General features: G+C 37.6%; 1 protein-coding gene across 3 annotated transcripts in view; it reads right to left on the bottom strand.

Annotated features, from left to right (window-relative positions):
- Positions 1-14,466, bottom strand: part of Chro (chromodomain-containing protein chromator) — a 93,147-nt gene that overhangs the window by 25,154 nt on the left and 53,527 nt on the right. For all 3 annotated transcript variants that reach the window (XM_081740171.1, XM_081740172.1, XM_081740173.1), the window contains exons 8-9: positions 13,671-13,946; positions 3,800-3,891 (exon numbers count right to left, since the gene is read on the bottom strand). In XM_081740171.1, the coding sequence (XP_081596297.1) occupies positions 3,800-3,891; positions 13,671-13,946 (368 nt within the window). The remainder of the gene's footprint in view (positions 1-3,799; positions 3,892-13,670; positions 13,947-14,466) is intronic.

The raw sequence follows: 14,466 nt of genomic DNA, 5'->3' as shown, positions 1-14,466 counted from the left end.
ATTTTCATTGTTTTTTTTTTTAATTCACAACAGACCGATTGACTTGTACATTTAGAATATATTAAGATAAAGTAGGTCATTTGAAGAATATCGATTGATTGATTACAGATTAATGAAAGTCAATATGAAAGCTATTTGTCCTAGTCACGATAAGGCCAACTTGAACAATAGAGCTTTATGCTGTATGAGTAACACAGGATCACTGAACTTGGTTAGAACATTACGTGCTCCCTCACTTCAACACATTACTTAGTATGCATTTTTATTATGGTTCTCCTATTTATTGTTAAATATCTATTGGATGTGCAAGTAGAAACTCGGCTCTGAAGTTGGGTGCATTCAACAATACTCTTGCACGCATCCAATTCGGCCGCCAATGTGACTATGTATAGCTTAGGCATTGCTGGTTTTGTAACACAAGGTTCAGTCTGGTACAAGCTGTCATGGCGCGTGTATCACGCGTAGTAGAGACGGAGGTCGATAAGCAACATTTACGCCGTTGCATTCTCTTGTTTTCAAATGAACGAAGAAAAAAAAAAATGCGGCGTAAGTAACAGAATTGATTAATTCGACTTTGGGTTAACATTCTGTGCGTCATTCAACATTAAAAAAGTGGTTTACAAGATTTCCTGGCGGAACGTTTAGTCTGGAAGACTATCAACGTCCAGGTGCAGTGAAAAAAATTTGAGGACGAAGAACTTCAAGTGTTACTGGATGAAAATTCATGTCAAACGCAAGAACTTGCTGAACAGTTAGAAGTTACTAGCCAAGTAATATCACTTCGATTGCAAGCAGTGGAAAGATCCCCCTTCTGAAACTGGGTTCCTCCTGAACTGACCAAAGAAAGCAAAAACAGAAGAGTTGACATCTGCATGAATTTGCTTTCGCGGTACAAAAACAAAAACTTTTTGTACACATCACGGGCGATGAAAAGTGGATTTTGTATGACAATCCGAAACGCAAAAAGTGTGGGTTAATCCTAGCCAGCCATCATCAGTTGCAAAAACGATTCATGCCAAGAAAGTGTTATTGTGTGTCTGGCGGGATTGCAAAGGTATCATTTACTTCGAGCTTCTGGAACCTGGTCAAACTGTGACAGCTGAACGTTACCAAACCCAACTGATCAAATTAAATGAAGTGCTAGGGGACAAAAAAAAGCCAAGAAAGTCTTAAAGTATTATTATTGATTGACAACGCTCGTTCATATACAGCAAAAGAAGCCCAGGAATTCATCTTTGCCTTACGCTGGGAAGTTCTCCAGCATGCGGCGTATTCTCCAGATTTGGCGCCGTCGCATTTCTACTTATTCAGATTGATGTCGTCATCTTTGAAAGATCAGCGATTCATGCAAGTGGAGGATGTGCGAAACTGGTTCGGTAACTATTTTGCTTCGAAACCACCAGGTTTCTATCGCGACGGCACTCATCAGTTACCACATCACTAGTAAAGACCATAGATAGTAATGGCAAATATTTCGATTATTAATCTTTGTAATCAGTATCTTTTCAATACAGTGCAATTTAATCCAAAGAGCCGAGTTTCTATTTGCACACCATACAAAGATTCCGACATTATAGTCCGTGTTATATGCGGAATAATTAAAAAACACTGAGCATTGACACATACAACAAACTATGATTAAAATCATACAATTAATCACGATTTTTCTTCTCAAAGTTCGGAGCAAAATGGCATATACTGGACAATTTTCAGTATTTATGGGCATTTAAAGTCTTTATGTTCCAGACAAATCAATTCTTTCAGACTAAACTTCAATTACTCCCCCCCCCCCCCCAAACATTTCCAATTTATAATACATTGTATAGACAAACATTATTATATCGCTCTTGGTTCATATAGCTTTACAACTAGCAACTTAAAAAAGTATTGCATGTTCGTTTGAACTGTACTGAATTAACATTATATAAAAGTATGTTGACTGTAATTACAGCATATCATGAAGCTATATTTCACAGTATACACTGGAATGAGAAATATAATTTATACACAAATTTAAGCGATCCTACGTTCCATGAATATTTAAGACTCTACAAACGATACGCATGTATGAATGTTCACAGAAGCAACAAACAGAAAATCGGAATGAAGTCGCGAAGATGCATATGAACACGGCACTGTATAAAACTGAAACTGAAGAAGGAAAAATGAAATTCAATACTTAATTCTGAACTTTGAGTTTCGTCACAGATAGGAGGAGGACAAACGTCGGTAAACGTGATTCTAAGGATTGCTGGATACAACAGTACTACTGTGGCATCCTGGAACATAGGAAAATTAAATATCTCAGCAAGGAAAAACAGAAACTTATGGTTTCGAGGAATACTGCTCTTTTACTCAACATTCAAAAGCTTTAATTTATTTCCCACAATTGTTGTATTTTTTAAATTTGTTCTGTTTCGACGCAAAATCTATTTTGCTTACGTTTATTTTCTTCATACGAACGAACATTCAGTGAGAGAATAAAAAGCATAAAGTCATCCAAACAATTAGGAACGGACATCGATACAATGACAATTTATTACAAACGTAACATGCTTGTGGGTAACACTGGTATACGAAACATGGGGACACGTCTCACATTGGAAAATATTCAAAAACCACGTTGGATCAAGGTGTATTAACACAAAGAAAAAACGCACACTTGACAACGAAAAAACTATCCAAAAGTCAGCTATATTGATTGCCCGACTATCTAACAACTTAACTGCAAAGACTGATGGTCTTTAATTAATAACACACTTATTACATGACATTTGTACATATTTATTTATTTAACATATTGGAGTACATATACAGTCAGCGACAAAAGTTCTTTCCGTTTGGTAAATTTATTTTGGAATAACGGTGGTATGCCTGGGAACGTACAGAAAATTACATTCCTTTGATTTACTGAAAACTGTATTCAAATTGTCCTTTCATTCTCAAGTTATTTTAAGATACTAATTTCATCAAACGGAAAGAACTTTTGACACCGACTGTACCATTTAAGTCAATTAACAAAAGTCTTGGAAGCAAAATCTCAGGTTTTGAAGATGCCACCATTCAAGTGATGTTTATTTCTCGCCATTCAGCAATATAGTTTTAGCAAGATGGGGCAAATACTCACACAGTAAACATTGTGACGCAGTTTTTAAGGGTAAATTCCCTGATTGCTTAATTTCTCGCAATGGTAACACTGCTTGGTCCACCCGTTCCCTAAGTATCAATGGCTGAATTTTTTTCTTGCGATCTCTTAAATCAAGGATCCATATAAACAAATCACAGACAATGTACAAACCTGAAGCCATACACCAGAAAATCTTTGCCATACCAAAGCAAACGTCGGGCCGTTCTTGAGAGCTTCGGCTGGGGACACGCAGAGTGTATGACAGGAAAAAAAGACACCACCTTGATTACGTCATTTCTAAAAACTACGACTCGTTTTAAAGATTTCTTTTAAATGTCTGTTAAATGACGCATGTACTCCAATGTATTGAATAAATGAACAGGTACAAATGTGTATTAAGTGCATTATTATTATTAACTAAAAAACATCAGATATTTCTGCCAGACCCTGAATTTACGAACACCGTCTCCTCTGTCTACACCGTTGCGACTTAAATTCTCAGCATAACCAGTAAATTATTACATATTTTTTCGGCAATTCATATGCTGATCTGTCAGGAATAATCAAGCTCATGTCGAAACATGAAAGACTACTTCAATCTAAATTTGGGACATCAATTTAAAAATTGTGCATTTGTTCCCATAGTAAAGAGCAGAGAAGTAGAAAATATACCTGACAAAACAGAATCGTCAGATTTCCTAGTAATATTGCACCACACCTTCACCTGGTCCATGGCTTTCCTCTTGCTGTCTCTTATAGGGCGACTGAAAAGAACAGTTATAATTTAAAAAATGTAATAATAGTAACATACTTTATCTAACTATAATATTCATTACAAGCAACGGAACTAGACATAAAATGATGAAACGAATATATACACCATGCCCAAATATTTCAGAAGCTAATTTATTGCTATTTCCAGTTACAAATTACAGCGTATTTAGAAACACATTTATAATGTTCTAATTTTATTTTAGTAATTTACACTTACTTTAGCACACCACGAACTTTATTTTAAATATAAAATCCAAACCCTTACCTAAAAAAATCTACAATTACGTCGAGATGGATTATTGTTGCCTTTAAAAGTATGGTAATTCAACTTTGTTCCTTATTTTTATACCATTTTTGTACAAGTCCATAATTTCTTGAATCCCTAATTTTTAACAACTGTTTTCTTTTCAAATTATTATTATTATTTCTTTTCTTTCACTGTGCAATGAAAATTCATACACATGGAAATCAATGAGAATTTTTTATTTTATTTACTTCATCGAAACATGTAGTCATTTAAATACTTGCTAGAAATAAAAAAAGAAAACACAAAAAGCACCAAAAAAACAATTACTGAAAGTAGTCTATAACCTTTTACAGACTACGGAGAGGAAGAAAACAAGTCTGGAAGGACCGAATGTGTGAAGCACTCGAAGCGTCACCATCATGCGTTTGGATTGTTTAAATCACTTATTTTGTCTAGGCAATACAACTACAGGGCAAATGTTAACCCTTTGGGGATTTTATGGTACAATTTGTACCATATGCGTTTTTCATGGTACATTGCGTTATAACTCTCCTATTTGAGCTTTTTCGTTTTTTTTTTTAAGTCCAGAGGCACTGTAGAAAACATTACGTATGCTTTCAGACCGTCCTGCGTCCAGACATAGGAGGTGATGACGTCATAATTCTAAAATATATTTTTCATTTATTAAGCCTATGTTCAATATTTTTTGGCACGCTTAATTTTGCACGTAGAAGATTAAAATTTTGCACAAACATTCAGTTTACCGAGTAGTATTTACCAGATTTTTTTTTCAGATTTGTGAGTTAAAACAAGAAGGGAACCAGAGGGTCAAAGGGTTGAAAAAAGGGATATTTTTACCCCCAAAATCCCTTTCTTCGGGCTTTTCCCGTCTTATATACATGATGGAGATACGTGAGTCATACCGTCTGAAAGGCAATTTTATTCTGAAGAGAATGATGTGCGAAACATGACCCTAGGGTAATTAGGGATGTCTCAGGGATTTTTTTTTAAAAATCCCTCTGTATACGGGAATATGGTACATTGTCGGTATATATATATTTTTGGCGGGCTTACTTTTGTACCTAGAAGATTGAAATTGTGCATAAACATTCAGCCTACCTAGTAGTATTTATCAGATTTTTTTCAGATCTCTGCGTTAAAACAGGGGGGGTCCAGAGGGGCTAAAAGTTGAAAAACGGGACACTAGACCCAAAAAATCCCTTTCTTCGGGATTTTCCCGCCTTAGATACATGATGGAGACACGTGAGTCATACCGTCTGAGAGCCAGTTTTATTCTGAAGAGAATGATGTGCGAAACATGACCCTAGGGTAATTAGAGATGTGTCAGGGAATTTTTATGAAAATATACTTCTGTATAGGGAAATGTGGGGCAATGTCGGAATATATATTTTACGGCGGGCTTATTTTTGCACCTAAAAGATTGAAATTGTGCACAAACATTCAGTCCACCGAGTAGTATTTAACAGATTTTTTCCCGGATTTATGCGTTAAAACAGGGGGGGGGGTCTAGAGGAGCTAAAAGTTGAAAAAACGGATATTTAGACCAAAAAATCCCTTTTTCGGGAATTTCCCGCCTTAGATACATGTGAATGGTACCGCCTGAAAGGCAGTTCTATTCTGAAGAGAATGATGGGCGAAACATGACCCTAGGGTAATTCGGGATGTCTCAGGAAATTTTTTCCCTGAGATCATAGTGTTTTGTGGTAATTTGGGGCATTGTGGAAATTCTTAATAAAATTTCTCCCGCCCTTACTATTCAGAAACTTGAAATTTGGCACATACATTCAGTATACCAAGTACTATTTATCAGCTTTTTTTTTAGATGGCTACGTTCACACAGGGCCGCTCCAGGTGGAGCCAAAGTGCGATAAAAAAAATTCCCTCCGAAATTTTCCCTTTGACATAATTTTTTCCGCTCCTGGTCTATGGTATGAGCATGCAAGTGGTACCATTTGAAAGCCAGCTCTATTCTGAAGAGAATGAGGTATGAACCATGATCCTAGGATAAATAGTGACGATGCAGTAGCTGCTTGACTGAAAGTCTAAAAAATAGCCCAAAAAGCCGAAATCTGGAAAGGGTTAATGGAAGTATTATGGAGCTTGTTTGAGGCTAACAGCGAAAATGTGCCTGAGGTGCTTTGATAAATTCGTCGACTGGCAGGCCAAGAGAATTCACCACCGCAACAGTAAGTGTGGCGCAGTCTTTTGTCAGTCAAAAGTTCTTTTTGTCCTACATTTTTGAAGTAAGACAAACTACACGAGACTAGAGGGGGAAGAGGAGGTTTGAAATGAAAGACTGCAGTTAAATTGTATGAAGTCTACATTTATCTTACGCGTATGGTAACTTTCGAGTAATTATGTACAACGGCATCAGACAATGAGTTTTACCACTACTACACAGAGAAGTTTTCCGTCAAGATTCGTCATTATCACCACATATGGCTACAAGGCGCATAAGGTGGACAGAAACGTAATAATGAAAGTCGTCAGGTTCCATGAGTCCATCATGACCCAAATCTAACGGAAAAATTTCCCTCGTTGTATGTAAAACTTAAAAATGACAGGAAGCAAGAGACGGAAACAGCGTCTTTAGCTTTCGTGAAGTCCTGACTCCACTCCAATAGATTTCTGCCCATCTGGACGTTAAAACTACGATTACTACATCGCCTCCTGGCTTATGGAAAATCTGCAGGAAACAGTGTAACAGAATTTCTATGCCTGTGCCTCAATACAATACAACCGGTAATGGCGATAGGGCTTTCCACAGGATTAGTACACCAAAAAGTGGTTGGGTAGAAAGTGATGCTTCTATATTCTGATTTATATAGAATGCTTGCATTCCCTAACTTCCGATTTCAATGTACCCTTTGTCTCAGTGTTTAAAAATAAGAAAGATTAAAAAAAAAAAAAAAAAAAAAAAAAAAAAAAAAAAAAAAACTAAGCATACCTAACAAGTATTTCCCCTGCTTCTAAACACACATTGTTACAAACTTCTTTCGCTAAATGGAGAAGACAAGTTACTACAAATTTATTCATACCATTTATTATTAGTTCACTGGCAATCAAGCATGAAATAATTGCTTAAAGGAAATTCATGACATTATAAACATAAAATAATAATAATAATAGCTTAAGCTATAATTTTACTATAAAATTACTTATTGTAAATGTCATACTTACAGTTCGTAAATTTACAGGTTTGATACCTTCACAAAGTAAACATTTAATAAATAACTGAATATAGCAAATAAAAAAAAATAAAAATAAAAATAAATAAATAAAAACTTCAAAAAGTTATAGAAATTTTAATTTCTTCCCAAGTTTTCCTGGCCCACAAGTAAGTTCTAGGTTTTTCAAGTCAGCAGTTTACAGCAACCGAAAAGTTCCATCACACTAATTTCTGTATTGTACCATTTTAGGAATCCAAGTGATGGAGGTCAAAACATGAAATGAAATCTCTAAGTTTAACGTCCCACGCTTATGCCGGTTAGGCTAAAGGAGACGATGATAATGAGAAATGAGTGAAATGGTGGAATGAAGAAAGTGGGAGGAAACGGGAGAACCCTGAGAAAACCCACGAGCACAGTGTTTGTCCACCACAAAGTCCACACGGCACGAGCTGGGATCGAACTAGGGACCCCAAGCACCGAAAGTGAACGCTCTACCACTGAGCCACCGCGTCCCCCGGAGGTAAAAACAGTCTCTATTGCATTTTTTCACTTAAAAATACTTACTACGAGAAATATTACTTTTCTTTGAGCTACCCTAGATAATGTTACATAAATAGTCTATTTTACAAAACAAGGTTCACACTGGAATTTTGGTAATGACTTCCCTGAATATTGATTCATGACTGAAATAAGTAAATTTTCCATGACAACACTATAATTTATGGCTAGGTTTAGAAAAAATAGATTCCTTAATGGATTCTACCAACCCCATAGCCGTCCAACGCTCTCCTTTTTATTTTTGAAATACAGTATAAGCCAACTTTTTTATTGTAAATAATTAAGGCAAATTTCCTGTATCATCTACAGCTAAGAAACCTAAAGCTTGAATTTTAACACCTTTCCATACTCTTCAATTTTTAAATCTCCAAGAATTCACTTGCTTCTTCAGAGATGGTCAGCTAGGCTATCCCAATCGAATTGCATTAGCGTGATTATATTTCAGCCATGCAGCATGTGAAAGAAGACGGAGCAAAACATTGCGTTGCGTTGATTTTAGTTTAGCGTCCCTTTCAGCAGCTAGGCTATATGAGACGTGGACCTACTGATTAACGTGGAATCCGAACCACATGAGCTCCCGCCGGGAATCGAACCCGGGTCTGCCACGCCAAAGGCGCGTACGCTAACCGCTTAGCCACGAAGGAGCTCTAGGAGCAAAACATTTTATATAGCGTTTAGATTTTCTTTAAATTCCACTTTCAAGACTTCCCTTTCTCCAAAGCCCTGGAATCCGTTCGGAGAGGGGTTGGTCTAGGAGTGACGTAAGAGGTGAATTAATATTTAGACGGCCCAGCGGACGAATCCTCGCATCTGTAATGTTTTCAGCTGAACCGAGCTTTGACTCCGGTCGGACTCAAACCCCGGTAAAGCTAAGCGTGAAAACATCTAGTGGTGTTTGTACGGACTATTATCAGGACTTATATGTTTATACCACATCAAGTCGTATGTGTGCTATTGCATCGTCTCGCATGTGTGTAAAGTTGGATGTGAATTTCTGATTGTTGTTTCCCCTCGCGTGTACCAGTAAAATAAATCGAAGAACGCGCAAACACTATAAAATGAGGAAGAAAAACTGTAAATTAAGTGTCGAATCATGCGCTCAAGTGGTTATTTTGAGAGAGGAGAGCCATTATCTGCCGAAAATTAGTCAGTAATTGCAGATATCAGTCGGGGTAGTGCATTGGATTCTTGAAAAACAGTGACAAACTGGTGTAATATTGCACGGAAACAAAATGATTATCCAGAAATAATAACTTGTTAAGGACAAATTCATTAGGACTACAAACAAACGGAACACACATTTAACCGCTTCGGAAAGGCCGTTTTCAATCGGTATCAGATAGGATGGTGGCCCGATGCCTGCCATGTTTTTGGTCTTGGGGTGCGGTTGCAGTAAGGAAACCATTCTCTCAAAAACACTGCAAAATGGTACTCCTGGGCCGATGAATAACGGATGAAGGTATTCTGGACTGACGAATCTAAATTTCAACTTTTCGGTTCCCAACAGAAGATTTTTGTGTGTTGTCCTCCTGAAAAGCGCTTTCATCTCGACTGTATAATACCTACAGTAAAACACGGAATAGGCAGTGTCACTGTATGGGTATTTTACGCCAATCAAGTGATCAAACCAACGGAATAATGAACAAAAACGTATATCACAACATTTAAGTGAAGCTGAAGTTCTATAGGAACGCGGAGTTTGAGCCGTAACTCTGTACTACAGCAGGATAGTGATCCCAAATAATTTTTCCAGTTATGCAGTAATTATCTGCTGTTTTTGAATTTTAAGTTGAAATAGGTTGAGTGAACATATATGACCATTATTGATCAGCGTATTTCTTAGAAATTTCTGTCTGCCATGATTTTGATCTGTGATTTTCTCTCATGTAGGTGGTCCTTCTGCCTTGAGTATATTTGCTAGTATAGAACCAGCTCGTGAGATTTGTGATTCCGTAATTTCTTAATAACTAAGACGTGCGTACCAAAAGTACGTGCAGTTTATATGTAACTCCGGTCATATTCAATATTTATTCCGTCACGTTTCCACGTAATTTTGTCGATTGTTTTATGCAATGGAAAATATCACTTCCGTGTGAACTTCTGGACTGGAAACGTCTGTCTCACAATGAATCCTTCAGCTTTGAAAACGGACAGAGATCACTGGGGATAATTCTTGGGAGCAGGATGAATGAGGAATCACTTCAATGTTTCTATTTTGTAAAACGCCTTCTTATCCTCATTCAAATGTCGATGGACCTAACGTGAACCGACCTTGACAACTACAAGTGGTCTGTCAAAATTATTTCCACGATGCAATGAGATAATCTTGTACGGTTCCAGATATCCTCAACGGTTAGCCTTCCGTCCTCCAAGACGACAAGACAAGGGCATCAAGAGGAGCAACGTTTCTTGAAGTGGCTGCATAAATTGGGTTTCCGGACCTTGGCGGATCTTCAGTTGCCCTCCCCTCGACGTGAGTGTGTGACTCACTGCCGTACAATACAGTTAGTAAGGGCAGTGTCCCCACAAACATTTTTCAACTGGCGATGAACATCAGTACCTTTTTCACAACATGTAGACGAAATTTTTATTAGGCACTTCTACGGTGAAATCAGCCATTTCAGGTCAATGTCAAACAAAAGGCTTTTTTCCACTAGTGAAAATATTAAAACCGAACATATTAGGAGCTTGAAAGTCTAAATTTAATTCAGGAGTAATTATATTGATCTCTATTATGAAAATTTTTGAGGAAACATGCAATGTTTTGTACATGGAACTGCCTGTAAAAGCCTGTCAGATTTTGACAGGCATTATACAGGCGCCTGTTTCGGCAAAAACACATGTAAAGAAAATATTACAGGCACATTGTCTTCAGGTAATATGCATGTCGAAAAAGTATTAAACTTCTGTTGGAAATTTTGCACGGAAACACGCGTTGTACAGAGCCTGTACATTAAAATGAGAACATGCAATGTATACGTAGTCACTCACATGCAAGTAAATGGAGCGAATATGTGCATGTAAAGTACCTTGAATGGATTGTTGATAACATTCGCAATACAGTAAGAATGAAAAGTACAAGGAAGGTGCCTGTTTATCAACACATGTAATATACATGTGTGACATTCGCATTACATGTAAATACCATGTATTAGCGTATAGCATGGAAAACTCATTATGTAGAATACACCCTCCATTCCAAAAGAAACCGAACTTTTGAAAACAAATAGTACCACTAGTGCCATCTGTTGTAATATTTTACCGGTAGATGGCGTAGTCCCTCATTGACAACTGGTATAAATGTCATGACATTTGGATGCACGGTAACAAAGTTATTGCGTTTCAACTGTCAGTGTGTTGTATACATCGGTCGGAAAATGAGTTTCAAACAACGAGCTGCAATTGAGTTTTGTGTTAAACTGGGTAAAACTTTTAGTGAAACGCACCAAATGCTACAAAATGCATATGGTGATGAGTGTCTATCCCGTACGCAAGTTTACGAGTGGTTCAGGCGATTCAAATCGGGTAGAGAGACGCTGGATGATGACGAAAGATCAGGCCGTCCCAGAACCGGATTATCGGAAGAAAACATCGAAAAAGTGCGTGAATTCATCAAACATAACAAAAAATCGTCGGTGAAAGTTATTGAAATGGAATTAGGCATTCCTCAAACAACCGCATACCGCATTTTGACCGAAGTTTTGGGCCTTAAGAAGGTTAATTCGCGGTTTGTACCACACAAACTCACCGAAGACCAAAAAGTTGATCGAATTGCGCATTGCAAAGACATCGTTAAAAGTGCTCGGCAGGATCGAAACTTCTTGAAATCGATTGTAACTGGTGACGAGACGTGGTGTTTTGAATATGAGCCCGAAACAAAGCGGCAAAGTGCTGAATGGAGAGCGCCGGATGAAGGAACACCCAAAAAAAGTCGCTTGGTGAAGTCAAAAGTTAAGGTGATGCTGATTTGTTTTTACGATTCAAAAGGAATTATCCACAAAGAATTTGTTCAGCCCGGCCAGACAGTCACTGGAGAGTTTTACTTGGGCGTCATGAAGCGTTTGCTGGCAAGAATTCGTCGTATTCGGCCCGAATATCGCGAAATCGGCTGTTGGACTCTTTTGGACGATAATGCACCATCACATCGTTCGCGACTTGTAACTGAATTTTTGGTCAAAAATCACATTATTCGGTTGCATCATCCGCCCTATTCACCAGATCTCGCTCCGTGCGATTTCTATCTGTTCCCGAAACTGCATTTGGCGATGAAAGGAAAGTGGCACGCATCGATTGATGCCATTGAGAAGGCGACGACCGCCGTCCTAAAGACCATTCCAATAAAGTACATGGAGAAGTCGTTTGACAACTTGTTGGAGCGTGCAAATATGTGTATCGATGCAGAAGGGGAATACATTGATTAATAAAAATGATTTGTTCCAAAATGTACATTGCTTTTTTGTTTTTTTAAAACGTTCGGTTTCTTTTGGAATGGAGGGTGTATGTTATTTCACATTTATCATTTTCGTGTACATGCGAAGTGTGTAACTCCCATACGTGCAGTGTAAAGGCAATGTACAGGTGAACGGGAACATGCAATAATCAAGATTGTCAATAAATGGATTAAACAGATGCGTGTGGTGAACAAGGTGGATTGGAGCTAAACATTCACGTTATAGGCATAGGAGACATGCAATATTCAGGCACAAGTTTCCAGTTCGACATTCGCTATGCAAGGTTCTGACACATGTATAATGCATGGGATTACAACTGAATCCATTGCCTGTATTATCTCCGTGTACATGCGAAGTGTGAACCTGCCTATATGCAATGTACAGGTAAACGGAAAATGCAATGATCATGATTGCCAATAAATGGGTTAAACTGGTATATGCCATGAACAAGGATGATTGGAGTGAATCATTAATGTTACAGGTATAGGAAACATGTAATATGCAGGCACCAAGTCTCCAGTTTGTCATGCACATATGCAAGGTCCTGACACATGTATAGTACTTAATGCGATGTACTTTACATGTATATTCCGCTAACACGCCCACTAAATTGCTACCACCTATATTTCACATGTCAATTACATTCTTATCAAATGAAAAGCAGCTGTCGTCAGATCCTGAGGTAACGTATATGTCAACTACATCGAATATGCCGGTTACGTACATGTCTTTAATCTCTCCACATGTTGTTTACACGCACTTTTCACGTTTGCAAGGTTGCAACCCTATTAACATGAAAACTACCTGTTTCCTTGAAGTGAACATGCAACGATCGCGAAAAAAAAATCGATACCTGTCTCATGCGTTTAAAAGTGTTCCATTTTCAGGCGCCTGTAAACCACCTGTATTTTCTGTCTGGGCTACCCTTATTAGTTTCTGAAGAACGGCACATATTCCTGGCACGCACCTTGTACTTCAATCTCTAGAATACGGGTTCCTCATTTTGAGGTTATGTGGTGTGAACTTCACTGCCCTTTACCTTGGTTTTAACAGGTCATCGAAATACACCTTCCACTAATAATAATAATAATAATAATAATAATAATAATAATAATAATAATAATAATAATAATAATAATAATAATAATAATAATAAAATCCAGGATCGACTTAAATTTTTTATCCATCGGGATGGGAGTTCGTTAAGCATATAGACATTCATATTTAATCACTTGCTCTCCATTTTAATAAACAAGCTATCACAAACAGTTAAGGAGATAAATAGTAAGTTCTATAAATCTTATTTGAAATTCTATACTTACCCACTGAGGAATGGTGTAGTAGCTGGCGTTACTGCAGGTGCTTTCGGTGTAGCAGCTGCCTTGGGAGTAATACTTTGCTTCTTAGGAGCAGGCTTTTCAGGTTTCGCTAGCTGAACAGGTGGTTTACTCGTTGATTTTACAGGCTTTCCTTTAGTCAGAGGTGCTTTTCCGTAATTCTCAACCTTTTCCTTAGCCTTAGCCCATTTACGTTCAAACTCTGCCAAGATATTTTTGCACGATTCCAAGTTCTCCTTCGGTTCCCAAGTATTCTCTGAGCTGTGAAAACGTATATAACCAAATATTTTAAATAAACAAATGAAAAGCATAACTCTGCATAGAAGTTACCATAAATATAGTTTCATTTTTGAGAAGAAAGTACATGTGTTTTAGTGTTGTTATTTGGTCAGCACCGAACTGTACTTCAATTATAATAATAGCTTTCTGTTACCTTCGCTGGTCTAGCGGCTAGCGCAGGTTCGATTCCCGGTGAGAGAGCACAAAAATTTAATTTTACAATCATTTACTTTTAATCATCCGTCTCCTTTAGCCTACAGGGCTCAACTGTGGGACCTTACACTACAAAAGCTACCTTTCTGTTATTTCCACTGTGTTTTGTAATAAATTTAAAGATTTGATTAAAAAATACTTGGTATGTGTTGGGATAATGTGCATGATGTGGATGGAAAGTGCCACGAGTAATTGCACATACCGCTAATACGGTATAGTCTAAGCGCTAGCCCATGTCATGTATGCAGTTTTATGTGCCCTCATTTTGACTATTGGGTGTTATTACCAA

Source organism: Thermobia domestica, chromosome 15, assembly GCF_964235325.1.
Source record: "Thermobia domestica chromosome 15, izTheDome1.hap1.1, whole genome shotgun sequence".
NCBI classification, from domain to species: domain Eukaryota; kingdom Metazoa; phylum Arthropoda; class Insecta; order Zygentoma; family Lepismatidae; genus Thermobia; species Thermobia domestica.
This window is presented reverse-complemented; position numbering and strand designations above follow the sequence as displayed.